The sequence below is a fragment of the Lissotriton vulgaris genome, chromosome 4_1 (assembly GCF_964263255.1).
Source record: "Lissotriton vulgaris chromosome 4_1, aLisVul1.2, whole genome shotgun sequence".
Taxonomy (NCBI): domain Eukaryota; kingdom Metazoa; phylum Chordata; class Amphibia; order Caudata; family Salamandridae; genus Lissotriton; species Lissotriton vulgaris.
The window spans coordinates 1,723,780,457-1,723,797,826 of record NC_141691.1 but is presented as its reverse complement, the minus strand read 5'-3'; the positions used below and the strand labels follow the sequence as shown (position 1 = coordinate 1,723,797,826).

The following is a 17,370-nucleotide window of genomic DNA, read 5'->3' as shown; positions in this document are numbered from 1 at the left end:
GAGAGCCCTCAGAATAGCAAGGTGGTTAATAGGTTTAAGACCAAGACCAATTCTAAGACCAATTCTAAGACCAATTCTAAGACCAATTCTAAGACCAATTCTAAGGAGGGAGGAGCTTTGCGCGGATCCAAGATGGACGCGTGAGCACAGGGCTCCCGAGACCCTTTCCGCCTCCCGCATTTATCCTGCCACATATCCTGACTCTGACGACGGATTCTACTAGCTGGCGCCCTGCTGACATGATATCTTCTTTTAAAAATCGATTTGGCCGCCGGGAACCGGACTCTCTGCATCTTGAAACTTAGAGGCCTACATCGACGATTATCCGCGGACGAGTCTTCGAAGTATCCAGGTGGCAATTGAACAACAACGGTCACTAAGATCCGACCGTCGCCCCTGTGGTACTTTCAGTTTCGTTTTTGGTCACCATCTGCTGAGACTTGCTGTCTGTTGACACTGCTGGCCCGTGCCTTGCTGCCGGCCCCAGGCCTATCTCCTGCCTCTCACCCTCATCCCTGATTTCACAAGTTGGTTCTCCAGAGATCCATTCTCACCAGATTTCAAACGGCCCGGCTGGGCTCGCTACCCAACATGGCGGGCAGGTCGGAGAGTGAGAAGCGGGCCACCAGGGGCACATTCCGAGGGGGTGTCGCCCAAACCAATACTAATCGATCGCTTCGCCCGCCCGAAGGGATCCCCTGGTGGAGTGGGTAAAGTCTTGGACGAGACTGGAGATGGCTCTCCTGCAACGGAAGACTTGACATTGCGGGATGTCATGGGCGCCATTGCCAGTGTGAAGACCTCGATGGGTCAGCAGTATGAGACCCTGGCTTCAAAGATAGACACTCTGGCGATTGAAGTCAACCTCATCAGGACGGATCTCGCAAAGACCAACGAGCGGGTCAAGTCGCTGGACATTAAGACTACAAGTCTCACTACCGATGTCTCCGACCTTCAGGCAGAAGTCTGTAATCTCCGGACATCAAATGACTTGTTTGCCCGTCGGCTGGATGACTTCGAGAGCCGGGCCAGGCGCAACAACGTTCGCATTATTGGTGTTCCGGAAAGCTCCTCGGAATTATCTACTGATCTTTTGGTGGAGGACCTTGTGCAGCATAATCTAGCGCCTAAGGGCCTCAGCAACTTTTTCACCGTGGAGCGTGCCCACAGAGTTCCAGGTGGTAGGCCTAAACTGGGCGCCGCACCAAGACCTATCATAGCCAGGATTTTTAATTTCCGGGACAGAGACGCTATCCTACAAGCATCACGCACCAACGGACCCACAAAATTTGACAATGCGTTGATCAGTTTTTATCCAGACTTTACGCAAGCGGTGCAAAAACAACGCATGGGCTTTACCGGGGTGAAACGGCGTCTTAGAGACATGGGACTAAAGTACGCCATGCTTTTCCCTGCTCGATTGAGGATCGAATACGAGGAGCGTGCACTCTTTTTTGACCGCCCGGAGGTTGTCAGTGACTGGCTTGATACTCTACCGACACACTGTAACCGACCGGAACAATCAAAAGGCGCTGAAGGTGGCCTGGAGGAACGAGTCCCTACCAGTGTGCCAACTATGCGGACTTATGGCGGGGGTTTGATTATTCCTATGTATATAAATCGTTGATTACCTGGGGGTGGGAGGGCTCGGGATTCTTCCTCCTCTAGGGGGTTCTTTCTCTCTTTTCGTAGATTAGTTTAATGGGGTGACACGCACACTGCAAGTTGGGGTGGCTCTCGGGTCTAACGCAGGGGTGTGTTCTAGGGACTTCATGGGGGTGGGGTGGGGCTCTTTGTTTTTTTGTTTACTCTGAGGCTCTATTTCGTTGCATACTTTGTCCATTGTGCCTGTTTCTTTGTGGGGGGAGCACTGTTCACGTTTCTGGAATGGGGGTAGGGGGCTGAGGGTGCTGAGTTGGAATGTTAATGGTCTGGGTGATAGGATCAAGCGGGGGATAGTTTTGCAATATCTGAAGCGTCTTTCACCGGATATAGTGTTGCTGCAGGAGACACATCTGATAGGGAATGCCTGCCATGCATTGAATAGAAGGGGATATTGTCTGGTGGCACATTCAGGATTTACTACTGGATTGAGGGGGGCGGGCGTCCTGGTCAGGAGTTCCCTCCCCCTGGAGATAGATGATACTGTGCTGGATGATAGAGGCCGATATGCGGCCATTACGGGGGAGGGGAAGACGGTCTCCATACTCTCTGTATATGTCCCGCTGGGTTTACAGTCCACCACGTTCTCTGATTTGGGTAGAGTGGTTTTGAGCTTCCCTGTGGGTATTTTGGTTGTTGGTGGGGACTTTAACTCGGTTGTTTGTGGCAGCGAGGATCGTAGCCCCCCCAGGACTCTTTTGAAGTCACAGTTATGGTTGGGCAACTTCCTTGATACGCTGGGTTTAGTGGATTGCTGGAGGCAACTGCACCCTGGACAGGCACAATATACCTTTTATTCGGGTGCGCATGGGAGTCTCTCGAGGCTTGATTATATTCTGGTGCCAGCGGTGCAGATGGTCTCTGCGAGGGAAATTCGACATCTAGCTAGAGGGATCTCGGATCATTCCCCTCTTTGGCTTACAATTGATGTGCAGCTGGGTACTGAGGGCCGGGTTGCTCCAATTAATCCCTGGCATCTACGTAATCCGAAAACCAGGGCAGAGGTGGTTAAATGTATGGATCATTACTTTGCCGAGAACGTGGGGTCTGTGTCCTCCTCCATCTCCTTGTGGGAGGCCTATAAGACAGTTATCCGGGGTCATACCCTGTCCCTGATTGCTAGCGTGAAGAAAAGCAAGAACGAGGAAGTGGTGTGTTTGGAGAATGAAATCACAGCTTTGGAAGAAGAGTTGGAATCTGGGGTTACATCTGAGGGGTTGCATGTTTTGGCCCTTAAACAGGCCGAATACAGAGCTCTGGTGACTGATGCGGCCAGGATGATGAGTTGTGAGCAGCAGGGGCGATTGTATGATTTTGGTGACAAGGCGGGGAAGTTGATTGCGTGGTTGGATAAGAGAGTAAGGCTGAATCGGGTGGTGCCTGTTGTGGAGAGAGAGGACGGTACGCGGGCTGTGGACCCGGTTGACATAGTCGCGGTCTTTGCTCAGCACTTTCAGGAGGTTTACGCGCCGGTCTCGGACAGGCCGGAGGAGGATTCACATTTGCTAGTTAGGGATATCGCGTTGCCTAGCCTTTCGGATTCAGACAGGGAGCTTATGGAGGTGGATTTTTCCACTGATGAAATAGCGCTCGCTATCCGCTCCCTTCGCTCGGGGAAGGCAACCGGCCCGAATGGTATCCCGATAGAGCTGTTCAAATTGTGTCCAGACAAGATGGCGCCGCACCTTCGCCAAATGTTTCTGGAATCGCGAGATCTTGGAACCCTTCCCCGGGATCAGAGACTGGCGTCCATTGTCATCATCCACAAAGACGGGAAGCCCCGTGACCAGTGTTCGTCATACAGGCCGATCTCGCTTTTGAACGTCGAGCCAAAAATGTTGGCAGATCGTTTGATTACAGTGATCAGTGATTTGATACACCCAGATCAGTCTGGGTTCATTGCTCATCACAATACTGCTCTCAATCTTCGCCGCCTTCATGGCGTACTGGCAAGGGCGGGGTCACTTCATGAGCCGGCCATCTTGGTTTCCTTGGATGCCTCGATGGCCTTTGACACAATAGAATGGCCGTATTTGTGGGCGGCCCTCGCAAAATTTGGTTTTGGCCCCAATTTTATCGGGTGGGTTAGACTTCTATATGAACAACCACTGGCCCAAGTGGTGGACAATGGTAGGGCCTCAGAGCCTTTCGTTCTTGGAAGAGGCACACGACAGGGCTGCCCGTTGTCACCGCTCCTCTTCGCGCTTGCTCTTGAACCCCTTGCCGCGTGGCTTCGGTGGGAGCCATCGCTTAAAGGCATTAGTTGGTCCTCTGATTTTGAGGGCCGTATATCGTTGTACGCTGATTGCATTTTGTTATACCTCACTTCCCCTCGTAAGTCATTAGGAGTGTTGTTTGACGTGTTAAGCTCCTTCGGGAGCAACTCTGGCTTGACTATCAATTGGGCCAAGTCCTGCATCTACCCGCTTACTGAAGAACTGCCCCTGTTGCCCGGCGTCTGTCCAATACCGGTATCGCGGGACGGATTTAAGTATTTGGGGATTTACATTTCTTTAGACTCAGCCGTACGGTATGACAGGAATTTGCTTCCACCACTCTGCCGGCTTCGATCGGACGTCACGGTGTGGTGTGGTTTGCCGCTGTCCCCGGTAGGGAGAGCGGCTGTTTAAGATGATGTCTCTCCCCCGATTCCTGTACGCCCTCCAAAATACCCTTGACTTGGTGCCTGCCGGTTATTTCCGTGAGATTGAGGGCCTCCAGAGGAAGCTGGTGTGGGGCGGGCGACCTCGCATTGCACTGGCGAAATTGACTCTGCCCTGGTACGATGGCGGCATAGCGCTGCCCGATATAAAACGGTACTACTGGGCATCTCAACTGAGTGCAGTCAACCATGCAATGTATGGTCGGGTCCCGAACCCGGCATTCGGTATGGATAAATGGCAGCTACCAGGATGCGATTACAATAGGGCGCTCTATTCTAGATCGGCTCGAAAAAATCTTACCGGACCCACCAGGGTCGCGGTACGAGTGTGGGGTAGTGCGTCTGCTGCCACGGGATGGACGGACAAGCTGACCAGAGCCACCCAGCTTTACACGGCGGAGAGATTGGGCAGTCTTTGGACGACGAAGGGATTAGACAAATGGGATCTTATAGGCAACAGCAGGGTGGGAGACCTCTGGGTCAAGGATAGGATCAAAACCTTCGCAGAACTCCAACTAGAATATACACTGTCCAATAGGGAGCACTTCCGTTATATGCAGATTCGTCACGCACTTGACTCGGTCTTCCCGGCCGGTACTGCTATCCCAGAGTCCTCTCCCCTGGAAGACAGAGTGCTTGACGGGTATGTCCCTGATAGTACCATTTCTCTCATCTATAAAAAGCTTATCAATGACCGCTCGGATCTTCTTGTACAGCTTCGTGGGGCCTGGACTGGTGAAGGGCTGGAGTTGGAGGATGAAGATTGGCAGGCCGTGATATCATCCCCTAGGGAAGTCGCGATTCCGGCGCGTCTCCGGCTGGTGCAATTGAAGATTTTACACTGCGTGTATGTCACGGGTCCGCGCCTGATGAGTATGGGTTACTCTGTGGATGGGTTGTGTAGACGCGGCTGCGGTATGCTTGCTACTTTTCTCCATATTTTGTGGGAATGTCCGGACGTTGTGGTGTACTGGAGACGTGTGCATGCTGTTATGGAAGAGGTTACGGGTGTTTCATTATTGCCTGAGGCCCCGGTTGAACGTTTGGGAGCCGAATGATTACAGCGTTGCACAGACTCAATGGGCCACCCTCGGCAACATGATAGCGAAAAGAGACATAGCCCAGCTGTGGGGGTCTCATAGGGCACCTCTGGTTTCAACATGGAAGGAAAACATGGACTGGTGCATGTTGAGAGAAAAAAAAAACTGTATACATCGCCCGCGGTAGGCCCAAAAAATGGGAGAGGTTATGGGGTCAATGGAATTCGTATCGGGGAGAGATCTGCACACCCCCTTTTGTAGAAACCACTGATATTCCTCTGTCCCCGTGACCGCGCATTCCACACATCCATATCCTATTGTATAGGGCTTGCTTGCCTACTCTCGACCCCCCTTTCCCCCCTGGAGACTCCTTATCCTTTCTCATATCAGTTTTTAACTGGGTTGCTCCCCCTGCTTTCTGAGACAGCCACTTATATTATAGATATCACCTCGGATTTTTGTTGGTATGTTTTTTTTTCTTTAAAAAATGTAAAACCTTTCATTTATCCTCTTACCATCACTGGATCATCGCATTGGCATATAATATCGCTGCCGGACCCACGGGTTGTCGGCTGATGAGCTGTGTACCCCATTTTTTTTTATTTCGATATTTACTGCTACTGACCGGCCCCAGTGGTTGTAGGTCTGTAATTGTATTACTTTTGTTGTAATAAAGGTTTAAAAAAAAAAAAATAAATAAATAAAAAAAAAAAAAAAGATCAATTCTAACCGGCAGGAGGGGAGTATTCACAGGTAGGTTCAGGGTCATCCTAATAAATTTCTTTTCAGCGTGGGTTAGATCTTCAAATTTTCCATCCCCCATAACTCTGCCCCATATAGGGCTGCTCCTAGACCCTTCGCCCTATGAAGTTCCAGAATGGCGAGTGTGGCCGATACAGGGACGCCCTAGCCCTCCGGACTATTGCACAATCAGCATGCTGGCGGGTCATAGTTCTCTTTTCAATTTGTGGTGTCCAGGCCAGCCTGTAGCTGATGCGTACTCCCAGATAATCAAATGCCTTAACCTGCTCCAAGGTTTCCGTGCCCAGCATTCATTTACCCTTGTGGGATTTATAGGAATTAAATGTCATATTTAGTCTTGGAGCAGTTTATTTCTAACCCCCTATCCTTACAAGTGTTGTCAAATTTGTTCAAAAGGTTCTGGGTCCCCTTAGGTGTTCTGGCAATGAGTAACGTGCCATCTGCAAAGAGCAGACAGGGTACTGCACTGCCTGCTAATTTTGGGGGGGGGGGGGGGGTCGCCACCACAATTATACAGCTCTCCTATTAACCCATAAATATAGAGGGTAAATAATTTGGGGCAAGGACACAGCCTTGGCGAACGCCAAGAATAGTTGTGTTAGCCCACTTATTCAGTTCTTTTGCTGAGAACTGACGGATACATTGGTGAGTGGCAAATATTAAAGGGAGGAGTTTAATACTAAATGATCTCAATAAAAAACCATATAAAGTAGTTTTGCAATATGAACCCTATGACAGAAAGGAGTAGGACGGGGTTTAGCACATATACCCCTTTTAAAGCCTGGTCACAGTAAATTCTTGGAGTCTCTAGATGGAGAGCTAATGTTTATGTCAACGTGTTCTTAACGCTGCCTACATTGTTTATTGGATCTCTATTGGGTCTTGTCAACTATAAAATATGTGACATGGTCAGTAGGCCTCTCGTTTTTACATTGCAAGCGGCTTCACAAAGCCTGTATTCATAACCTTTTTTTACTATGAAAAGTCTTATGTTTTCCAATAGGCCCATTGCTGTTTTTTACAATTAGAGCCTGCTGATGCACAAATTGTCACACGGTACATCACATTTAATATGAGCAGAATACATTTGCAGAGTTATTTACCCCCTGTGATCTATACTCTCTGTGCCAGTAACCAGGATGTTGCTTTCTTCTAGGTGAGAGAAGACTAATGCTTGATAACCTGTCCAAGAGCCTTCTTCCAGAAGGAATGGCTCCAATTTACAGATCAGCAACTGCTGGCACCAAGTGGCTTTAGTTTTATGCACTACGTATATTTTGAATTTCAGTTTTCTGTATTCAAAGGAATTGGATACTGCTGGCAAGATATGGCAACAAAAGCTTCAAGGTTCATTTCATCCAGCCACTGTCAGACCAGGTCCTGTTGGCTGGCACTGACAAGAAGGATTACATTGGTTTTGGCTGGGATAAGATTGAGGTGGGCATGGGACATATAGTAAGTCTTCAGCAAAGTGATATGGAGTCCTGAAGCAATGTTTAGTTACAGTTGGGTGGTGTCAGAATGTTGTTAGATACTGATGTCCATGTTTGCCAGTAGGAACCCTAGGGGTTCCATGTTGAGACTGAAGAATACTGATTAGAGGCTGGAGTCCTGAGGGCAGCAGCATTTTCAAGGTTGGGCTCAGATGTAAAAAACATATTTACAGGTCAAAAGCCAAGCGGAACAGAGAGACCCTTTAATAACCCTCATGAAGTCTTGTTCTAAGAACAGATGATGGAAAGATAGTTCCAGAACATGCAGACTGTGTTTTGCAAAAGGATACCTTCACAATGTGTTAGTTTGCTAGACAAAAGGCACAACTGTGGGTTATAGCTCACCTTTAACATATGGGTAGTCTGATCAAAACACAGAAATCTCTTTCTGTGGACAGAAAGGTTTTAACAACAGGATTACACTGGCTACTAGGGGCTCACTTTCCAACATGGAGAGTTTACCAAAGGTTGAAGTATGTACCGCACAGGCTCCCTAACAATGGAAAGAAAACCGTACAGATGCACCTAAGGCAGCAACTGCACAAAACTCCCAACTGCAGCCGGGGGGGAGATACAGTGGTACAGCTGTTTGTGCCAAAGACAACAGAAAGAGGAAACCCCTCAATAGGCCGTCAGGTGCAGATGCAACTGAAAAATGGGTTAGAGAACACATACAATGGCATTTTTAAAAGTGTTTCGACCAAGAATGAATAGGGGGCATGCAGAGATGGGGAGAAATATATACTGCAAATACCAGGCCAGGGAGAAGTAAAGTAAAATGACTCCACCAAACCAAAAGACAGAAGGAGAGGCAGGGGAGAACTATAAGTTCCCAGGTGACCACAAATGAAAAAATATAAACCCAATATCTCACCACGGCTGGGACTAGGGGTGATTGGGAGGTGGGCCCCAACAGCGCCATTGGTCCTGTCCAAACACAAGAATGATATCAGAGGAGAATGAAGCAAGCAAAACCAGGAAAAAGCAATCCTTTCTTGCAGGTCTATCTTGGAAACACAACAAGATGAGTAAACAAGCATTTGCAATGCAATAGGTCTCGCATTTACGTGAGTTTAAGCTATTGTCATTGTAAATGACAATGCCTTTTATTTATGTTTATAAAACGAAATCAAAAATAAAAGGCATTGTTATTTGCAATGTCAATAGCTCAAACCCGCGTGAAAGAGAGACCTATTGCATTGCCGGTGTAGGGAACATGTCTCTTACTCGTGCATCGAACAAACAGTAGCCAGGGATCCACTATAGAACATGGCACTGAGTTGCAACCGAATACAGATTTTCCTGGGTGCCAACTTCACTCACAAAGCAGGCAGCACTCCAGTTACACCTCAGAGTATGGTTCTGTACTCGTGTGCCAAGAGCCTGAGTTGACTTCTGGTAAAGATGCAGCTTTTCGAAGTACTGGTCTGCGCTCTATTGGGAAATTACAATAATTAAAACCATTTACATCAAATGCACACTCCATGCACTCCCGAATACAGACCATGCTTTGCCACTGAGAACTGGTACCTCTCGTAGGTCATGGAGCGGAAAAGAAACGATAAAAAATAACAAGCGGATTCGATTAGATGCCTGAAGAGATGGAAAAGAAAGATCAAGAGAGGGAAAGGTGACAAGCTAAATGGACCGGGAGACAAGCCCTGCAAATGAATGGGTCTTTTCCAAAATATTGGTTTTCATTTTTGTGCTTTACTTGAGAAAATGAACAAAAACTCATTCTATCGTGAAATTATTAAAGGGGAGACAGCAGCCAAGACTACGGGCATGGCTTGATGAAAAGGCATTGACTCGATGAGGGCATTGGCTCTGGCACCAGTATCAAACAGAAAGGAGATAAGTGGCTGCCTTAAAGATCTACACAGCAGGAATGCGCCTTTGAAAAAACACGGAGCACATTTCGCCACAGCTTCAAAGTGATAACTTTGCTAGCCCGGCCCAAGCTGTATGAATTATGCTGCTACGTCGAACGTACCAAAATGGTGAATAGCAGAGACCGCACTGCAAATGACTCTGATGATTTGTACTTCATTAAGCAGATATTCGCAATTAATTTTATGCATTGATCGTTATTCGTGCATTCTCGCTGACAATATCTGCACCGTACTTTCTTAATCGTGCAGAATAATTCTGACATGGAGATCGCTTTACGGGTTAAGTCATGCTTCAGAAACGTGGGCTGCCAAGTTGAGCTCTACGCATTACTAGGTCTCAAGACAGAGGATATCCTCGTGTCTCGATCTTGAAATGCAGCCAGCGTTTTCAACTCTGATATTATCCCCGCCCCCGAATACTCACTCGGTGGCCGGAAAGGCACGCCGTCAGCACCAGGAAGAGGACGGCAGTTTGTGACGCTTCCAGCCCATCCCCGCCTCCCGAGCCACCGCTTCTAATCCCGGCCCCAAAGATGTGTACGTGGAGCTGACGGGGGGGGAAAGGAAAGTGAAACTGCATGCTGACTTGCCTGGGAAGCGGGACAGGAGATGTGCACACTACGTGCGCATGGCTGTACGTGCACGGACACCTGCTCAAATCGCCAAAGCTCTGCTCGCGCCCATCTCCTGTCCCACCTCCCAGGCAAGTCGGCAATAATAAGATCTCACTGGCGACAGCACTTCGCGCTGCGTCGCCAGGTGCGAGACCTAAAAACTGAGAATGTCCAACATATCTCCAGGAGACAGAGATTTTTAGGCAAAACATAAAATTAAGTTGATTTAATTATACCTCCTTTTACATATTCAGTGATTGTCCTGAAAATATGATTTTTTTTCTAACGCTACATGCAAAACGGTAGTCCATGCTCTAATAACCTCTCATTTGGACTAAACAAATGGATTATACCTGGGCCTCTCCTTGGGATTGATCCGCAGACTACAGACAGTACAAAACGCTGCTGCCCGCCTAGTCTGTGGTGCTCCTCTCAGACAACATATCTCCCCCTTTCTGCGTCAACTCCATTGGCTTCCCATCGCTAAGCGAATAGAATTCAAGACCCTGACACTGGCATTTCGGGCTGGTAAAGGGCTAGGGCCTGTCTATCTCAGAAGGAGACTTCGCCCTTATGCTCAGACCAGAACTCTACGGGCCAACACCCAATGCCAACTGATTACACCCAGATTCAAAAAAGCCAGATCTAGTGGTAAATCATTTGAGGTGGGTGCTACTAAATGTTGGAACAAACTTCCCATGCACCTACGCCTCATTCAGTCGGAACCTTTGTTTCGTAAAGCCCTTAAAACCTGGTTATTTAGCCGTCAGGACTAGTCTAGCTTGGCCAGTTGCCCTCCTCAAATGTAAATTGTAAATTGATACTTGTATAGCGCACTACTCACCCGCAAGGGTCTCAAGGCGCTTGTACGAATACCGCTGTGGAACCCATTCTGGCTTTCCCTGTGAGGCGTCCACTCCTGGGAACCCCCAAGGTTGAGGTCAGGCATCCTTAGCGTTGTTGGGGCCGTTGTGGAGATTAAGCAAGCTATTGCCCAGAGTTGCAGAGTGGGACTCCATGAATTGGAATAGGCACTGAGGCGAGAATTATCAGGTCCGTGGAATTTTGAGCCCAAGACCCGCCGAGGCGGGGAATTGAACCCTGGTCCCGGGCTAGACCTCTGCATCAGGGTCTGCCGCTCTAATCATTGAGCCACACTTCTCCAATGTCCTCACAGTCTGTAATAGCGCCGGGACAACCCGTTGGGGTAGCTGTGCGCTTAACAAATGCCTGTTTATTATTATTATTATAGATAAGAAACTAAGTCAAACCGCAACTACAGAGAAAATCCCGACTCAATGGAGGACAATGAGTAGGAAAGATCCAATGAAGGAAATAGGTATAAAATGGTACAAACAGAAAACCTCACAAAGAAAGTGAACATTGGGAAAGTCTTGTATGCTTCCAAACGTGTGTCAAAACATATCAATGCAGACATCGTAATAGCATATTCCTTATTTACATAGATTCAAGATTTTTTATTTAATTTGATTTAGACCTCGACTGAGGTCAACAAATACATAATAAAATTGTTAAAAAACAGATATGATATTTCAGCATTAAAACAACTTTAAAAAGCTCTTTAAAAATGTTTGCTAATTATAACAGACAAGTTCATCAGGTGGCGATTTTACAAAACTTGATTAAACTTTGTGCAGAGAAGATATACCTACAACAAATAGGCTTTATATACCTGCACCGAGCCGCTACCAAGGTCGAATTTGGACAGACTAATAATACATGTAAGAAATATTGCACTCTTCCATTACATAAATCCATTACATTTAACAACTCACACTATAAGTAACCTAACATTAGGTTGGGTTAAAATAAGTTGGATTGCTACAGATCTATATGGTCCTGTGTGACTCCAACCTAAGAGAATCAAGAATCTGCCTGATCTATATGTTTGACATTGAACATAATTTTCTTAGGGCGTGACACTGGTACAATGGTTAAAAATACCCACACAGAAAAGTTCTTATATAAACACACAAATCATGCATTCCTTGTTCTACGTATATATAGAAAAAATAATGGATCCATACTTAAAAGCAACTTCTGTACAAACTGCCATCAATGCGACAGGATTTTCTGATCAACCATTCGCATTCCTGATTGCAAAATAAGAATGTATTTCTGTTTAATAGGTTGCGTATACATACATATAGATCAGAGTTCTTCAATATGGGGGCCGCGACGCCATCTCAGTGGGGGGCGTGCACTCAACCCTAAGATCTCACCTTTCATTGTTTCACAATTAATGGGACACAACATGCCCATATGTTGGTTGGTGATTTTTAAAGAAATCTAATTCCGAGTCACCGAGAGCTGAAACCGAGAGCTGAAAGGCTTTCAGCTGCAGGCAGTGAGTATCCTCTGCAATGAAACCGAAAGAGAACAAACAGAATGTCTGTTTGTTCGCTTTCACCAGCAGAGGAGACCCTGCCTCCCACTGCAGCGGAATCATTTCAGCTCATGTAATTAACCCTCCCAGGACGGTTAACTTTTCACCTAAAGAAGGCAAGTTTCTCTTTAAATTACACAAACCTGCCAAGGTTCCAGAGTGCTATATGTGACATTACCATAATTTTAGTGTAATTATGAGTCATGTTTCATGGACTATGAGTGACATTTTCTTGTAAGTAAAATCAAGCAATGAAGATGAGGGAAACATTTAAATAGTCATAAATTATACCAATTTGAGCCTCGAGAAACAGTGTCATTTTAGAGTAACTGTTTTAATGTGACACAGACTGTACGACCAGCACCCACTGACTGCGGGCAGTGGCCTGATTGTGTGTTGCCAATGAATTTAATGTAAACACACACTAGGCCGCAGGTGTCTTAGTGCACTGTACACTGTCTCACTACTTGCTTCACCTTTTGAAAAAGCCATCTATCTCTATGCCTTGTGGTGTCTGGCTTCACTATTTTCTATAAGGGTCACAGTGATATACTAGGGGCCCACATTGTCTGATGGAAGTGTTGAAGTTACTGCAAGAGTGAGGTGGCCGGCATCAGCCCCTCTCATAGCACAGCAACAGATCCAGGCTCTGAGTGACCTGATGGTGAGCGGAGCCATGATTGTTGCAGAGAGCTTCCCCTCCCAGTCAGTCGGCCAGTTCACTGGTAAAGGAGAGGAGACCTGCGGCTCTGAAGAAGCAAGGAGTTCCGACGAGAGGGGGCTCCTTTACCAAGAAACAAACAGACGAGAGCACAGACCATCAACCGCTCTCCTAAGGCTGCACTGAGAAGAGAGACACCAGAGGCAGCAGAACAGCTACACATGGGGGCTCAGCACCTCGACTCGGCGCACATCAATTTCCCTCTCCCATTGGCCACGAGGTGATAGAAATACAAATCTCTTTGACCTGACTCAAAACACGGACGGCGACGGACAGCAACTCCCCACTGGTCGCAAGCAGCGACTGTGCCTAGTGCTGTCATTGACTGTCTCCCTTAGCAATCTTAGACGGCCCTGATGGCACTGGTGGGGTTTGGTCCTGGTTGCAGCCGCCGCATAAAAGCTCTAACAAAGGAAAGCAATAATGGTGTGCCCCAGCCAACGTGGAGTCGGGTCCAACACAGCATGCGTGTATGCTGCACTGCCTGCCATATACTAATCCATGATTGCCAGCAGTCAACTTTAAACTGTGAGGTGGCCCACCAGCTTCTGCCACAGGAAGCAGGAGCCAGACCGTCCTAAACACAAATGTCAGTCAACTAACTCACACAGACACTCGGTAGCAATTCGCCTCTCACCCGTCCAGGCTCCTCTGATGTCAGTGATATTGCAGAGCTGTCTGGGGTCCTTGTAACTTGTGCAGCTGAGATGAGCTATAGCTGACCCAGAGAGCCCCCAAGCCTGCCATTGCAGCAAGTATGATGCTTTATTGTAAGAGCACTCCTTGCTTGCTATGGCCACCTCCTGATAGGTACCTACGTTTTCTCAAGACAAAGCCTTCAGTTGTATTGGTAACGCTCAACAATTTGAGCAGGTGCAACAAGTCTGGGAGTGAGTTGCTCAATTCCAAGTGTTTATGAAGAGGTTGGTAGATATTTGCCTGACTTTAGGGTAATTACTTAGGAGGTGAATGGGCGCCTCCAGATAACACTGTCTTATAATGACTCAATTGCATAAGTAAAACCCTAGTAAAAACAATTTGCGCACATTTTATCTGGGAAAATTTTAATTTGAATTACGTAATGCGCCTCTCTCATTTAACGAAACCCACTCACAAACTTGCAGTTTACTAAACACTCTTACTGTGTTTGACATGATTTGCCATATATGGCCTGGAATATGTGAATGGCGGTCGAATATGTAGTGCACCAGATTCCATAGATTTCTGTCAGGTGGTGGGTGGGACCGACATTTAAAAATATTCAGCGGGGGGGGCTCAACCTAAAAAAGTTTGAAGACCTCTGATAAAGATTATAGTATCTATAACTATCCAGCTCAGATCCGCCAGCCTCGCCACCGTCCCACGAATTCGCAGATCCACCGCCAGAGGAAGATCCTTCTCCTACCTGGCAGCCAAGACATGGAACTCCCTCCCCACCCACCTACGGCTGACCCACGATCATCTCTCCTTCAGGAAACAACTCAAGACCTGGCTGGTCGAGCAATAGCGACTACCCCTCCCCTCAGCGCCTTGAGACCCTAGCGGGTGAGTAGCGCGCTCTACAAATCTGCTGATTGATTGATTATATTTTCCAGATTATCTTGATCTCACACCTACACATTTCACATGGTGAAATGCCTCTTCACGCTCATCCATACTCTAGTACCGTTCCTCAGACATGCTACGCCTGTGGGAAGCTGCAATTTCTTGCTTCAGAAAAAAAGATCAGCAATAGTGTGTACCTTTAGTGTCCACTGTCCCGAGCACCTAAATTCACACAACTTTCTCACGCCCGCTGGGCTTGTGCTATCCCAGTTCTGAACTAAGTGAAGAGATTTCACGAAAAGGTACACACAACATCATTTTCATTGACGTAGTCAAACAAACTCACAACCAGGCTATTAAGCCAATAAATCCGGAACCAGAATTTGACTAAACGTATCCATGGGCATTGTAAAGTCTAGCAACTTCTACTGAAACTGGCACGTAACTATGAAATAACCACCAGAGCAAGCAATGTTTCTTCAAGAGAACGAAACATGGCAACTAATGCCTGGGTATGCAAGACCACCGAAAACTGCGGAACACCCTCAACCTTATCAGAGGTCTGAACCACATCATAAGCGGTTCAGGATTATTATTTTTTTAAATGAATAACTTAGTCTGGTCTTTAAACATAACTATACACCGAATCAGATGCTGATTTAAACTCAGCTGATCAGACCCTAGCCAGCTCCTTTCACCTGCACCTCCTTCTCTCTGTATCATCTTAAGCATTCTGAAATAACCAAAAGGCTATAAGAAGCACTATAAAAAAAACTCCTAAATAAATACCTCTATCCCGCAGCTATCCTTATTACTCCAAACAACTGACTAATATCCACCACTCAAATTACTTTCATATTTCATTATACTAATTCACCACTAATCCTTTATGGGTTTACGGAGTAGCGTGCTACTGAAACCCTCCCCCCCCCCCCACCACCACCACCACCACCCAACCCACCCCCACCCCTCAGAAAAAAAGTGCTTCAACACCCCATCAGGGGTAGTAAGCGCTTTATAAATGCAATTACAATACAATACCTAGCATTGTATATTAAGTAAAGTGGTTCGAGTACCGGATCTGTCAGCCAAAGGGGAGCTAGATGCCCGGCTTAGGAAGGGACAAATGGGACAGGAAGTCAGGGCAAGTAGCATCCAACTGGCAGAGTAGAAGGTGGACACAGGAAGCGCCTAGAAGAGAGTACAAGGAAAGCGCAACCGGCACGGCAGGTTGACTGGACAATTTCTGGTAGGTCTGGGGCTGTCACCTGTAGACCTAAAGAAGTCGGTAAGAAGTGTGTTTGGGGAATCCCACTTGCAAACCTGGCAGATGCACTCAGTTACAGAGTGAGGCTGTCGCTGATAGTGGGTTGGCTGGTGTAGGCAGTTGTCGTACAGTAGTGGTTGGAAGGGCTGGGGGCTGTACGAATACAGAGCAGGTCATTCATGGAGTTCAGACTCCTTACCTTCTACCTCTACTTCGTTGAGCTTCTCCTCTCCCTCCTTGGGTGGTTCTTCCTCATTGCCTACTTGGTCCTCTTCGTCCTTGGGATCCTCTTCCTCTTTGCGTTCCGCTTCCTCAGTGGGCTCCCCATCTGCAACGGGCTCCTCTTCCTTCTGCTCCCCTGTACCTGAGCTGCACCCGGGCACCATTGCCGCTGCTTGCTCTCCCATCTATTTCTGATACAACTCTACTTCAATCCCTATCCCAGCTGACTGGTCGCTTGGCGCGCATGCGCAGGTACTCTCCCCTCATCGTGCGAAGAAGCCAAGTCGGGAGACAGGAACAATTGAAATAAATAAGAGACTAAACCACGGCTCTCAGTAAAGGATTAGACGTTGCAGTGTTACCTGCAGCCGCGCCGCGCGGCCGTCATCTTGAGAGGGGATATTGTTTGCCAGAGTCTTGTGATTCCTGTAAGATAAACTTTGTGGTTCGCAGAAAAAGCGAGTTCATCCACTAATTATTCAATCATGCAATGAGCTAAATAATGGTTTATCTAAAACACCCGTGATTTTCTATTCTTCAACAAGCTTTCCCAAACGACAGCAAAATAAACGTTATCATGCTTTTTGCTCCATAGCTCCCAAAAAGGTTGTCGCCCTTCTGAAAGGAAAACAAAACATTACATACTTTGACTGGGTTCCCCAATGTTTTTTTTTATTGCATATATGCCAACATTTTTGAAGAGGAAAGTGGGAGATTTTAGGCACCAAGAACTGAGTTGACACAGCTCTGCTGTGCACGTGTGGATTTTAGCACAGCTTTTGGTAAGGTGCCTCATATTTGTTCATGGGAGAACTTAAGAAACTGGAGGGCTGCATAGTGGTCACAACAACACATTATTATCTATTACTGTGTAACATAGAGCCGGATTCACAGTGGCACTCCGCACTCATGGCTGGGGCCACGAAGTTGTGGGGAAGTCTAGTGCAGAATCTTCGTGATGAGAATTCTCATTGCAGAGATTCTGCCTGAGTACGGAGACTCCTCCACGACTGTGGATCCTCCACCACGAGTGCAGAGGCAGTTAGTGAATCAAAAATTTGCTAGCATTCGCTCCAAGAATTT

At 47.2% G+C, this 17,370-nt stretch overlaps 1 protein-coding gene across 3 annotated transcripts in view; it reads right to left on the bottom strand.

The window, feature by feature from the left end:
* Positions 1-16,545, bottom strand: part of DPY19L4 (dpy-19 like 4) — a 617,659-nt gene extending 601,114 nt beyond the window's left edge. For 2 of the 3 annotated variants that reach the window (XR_015309916.1, XR_015309917.1), the window contains exon 1: positions 16,265-16,543. Coding sequence is in view for 1 of the 3 variants with exons in the window: in XM_086966015.1 (XP_086822141.1) it covers positions 16,265-16,472 (208 nt within the window). In the remaining 2 variants the exon portion in view is untranslated. Of the gene's footprint in view, positions 1-16,264 lie in introns of all 3 variants that reach the window. The other variant, XM_086966015.1, reaches the window with a different exon arrangement.
* Between the last annotated feature and the right edge of the window lie 825 nt (positions 16,546-17,370).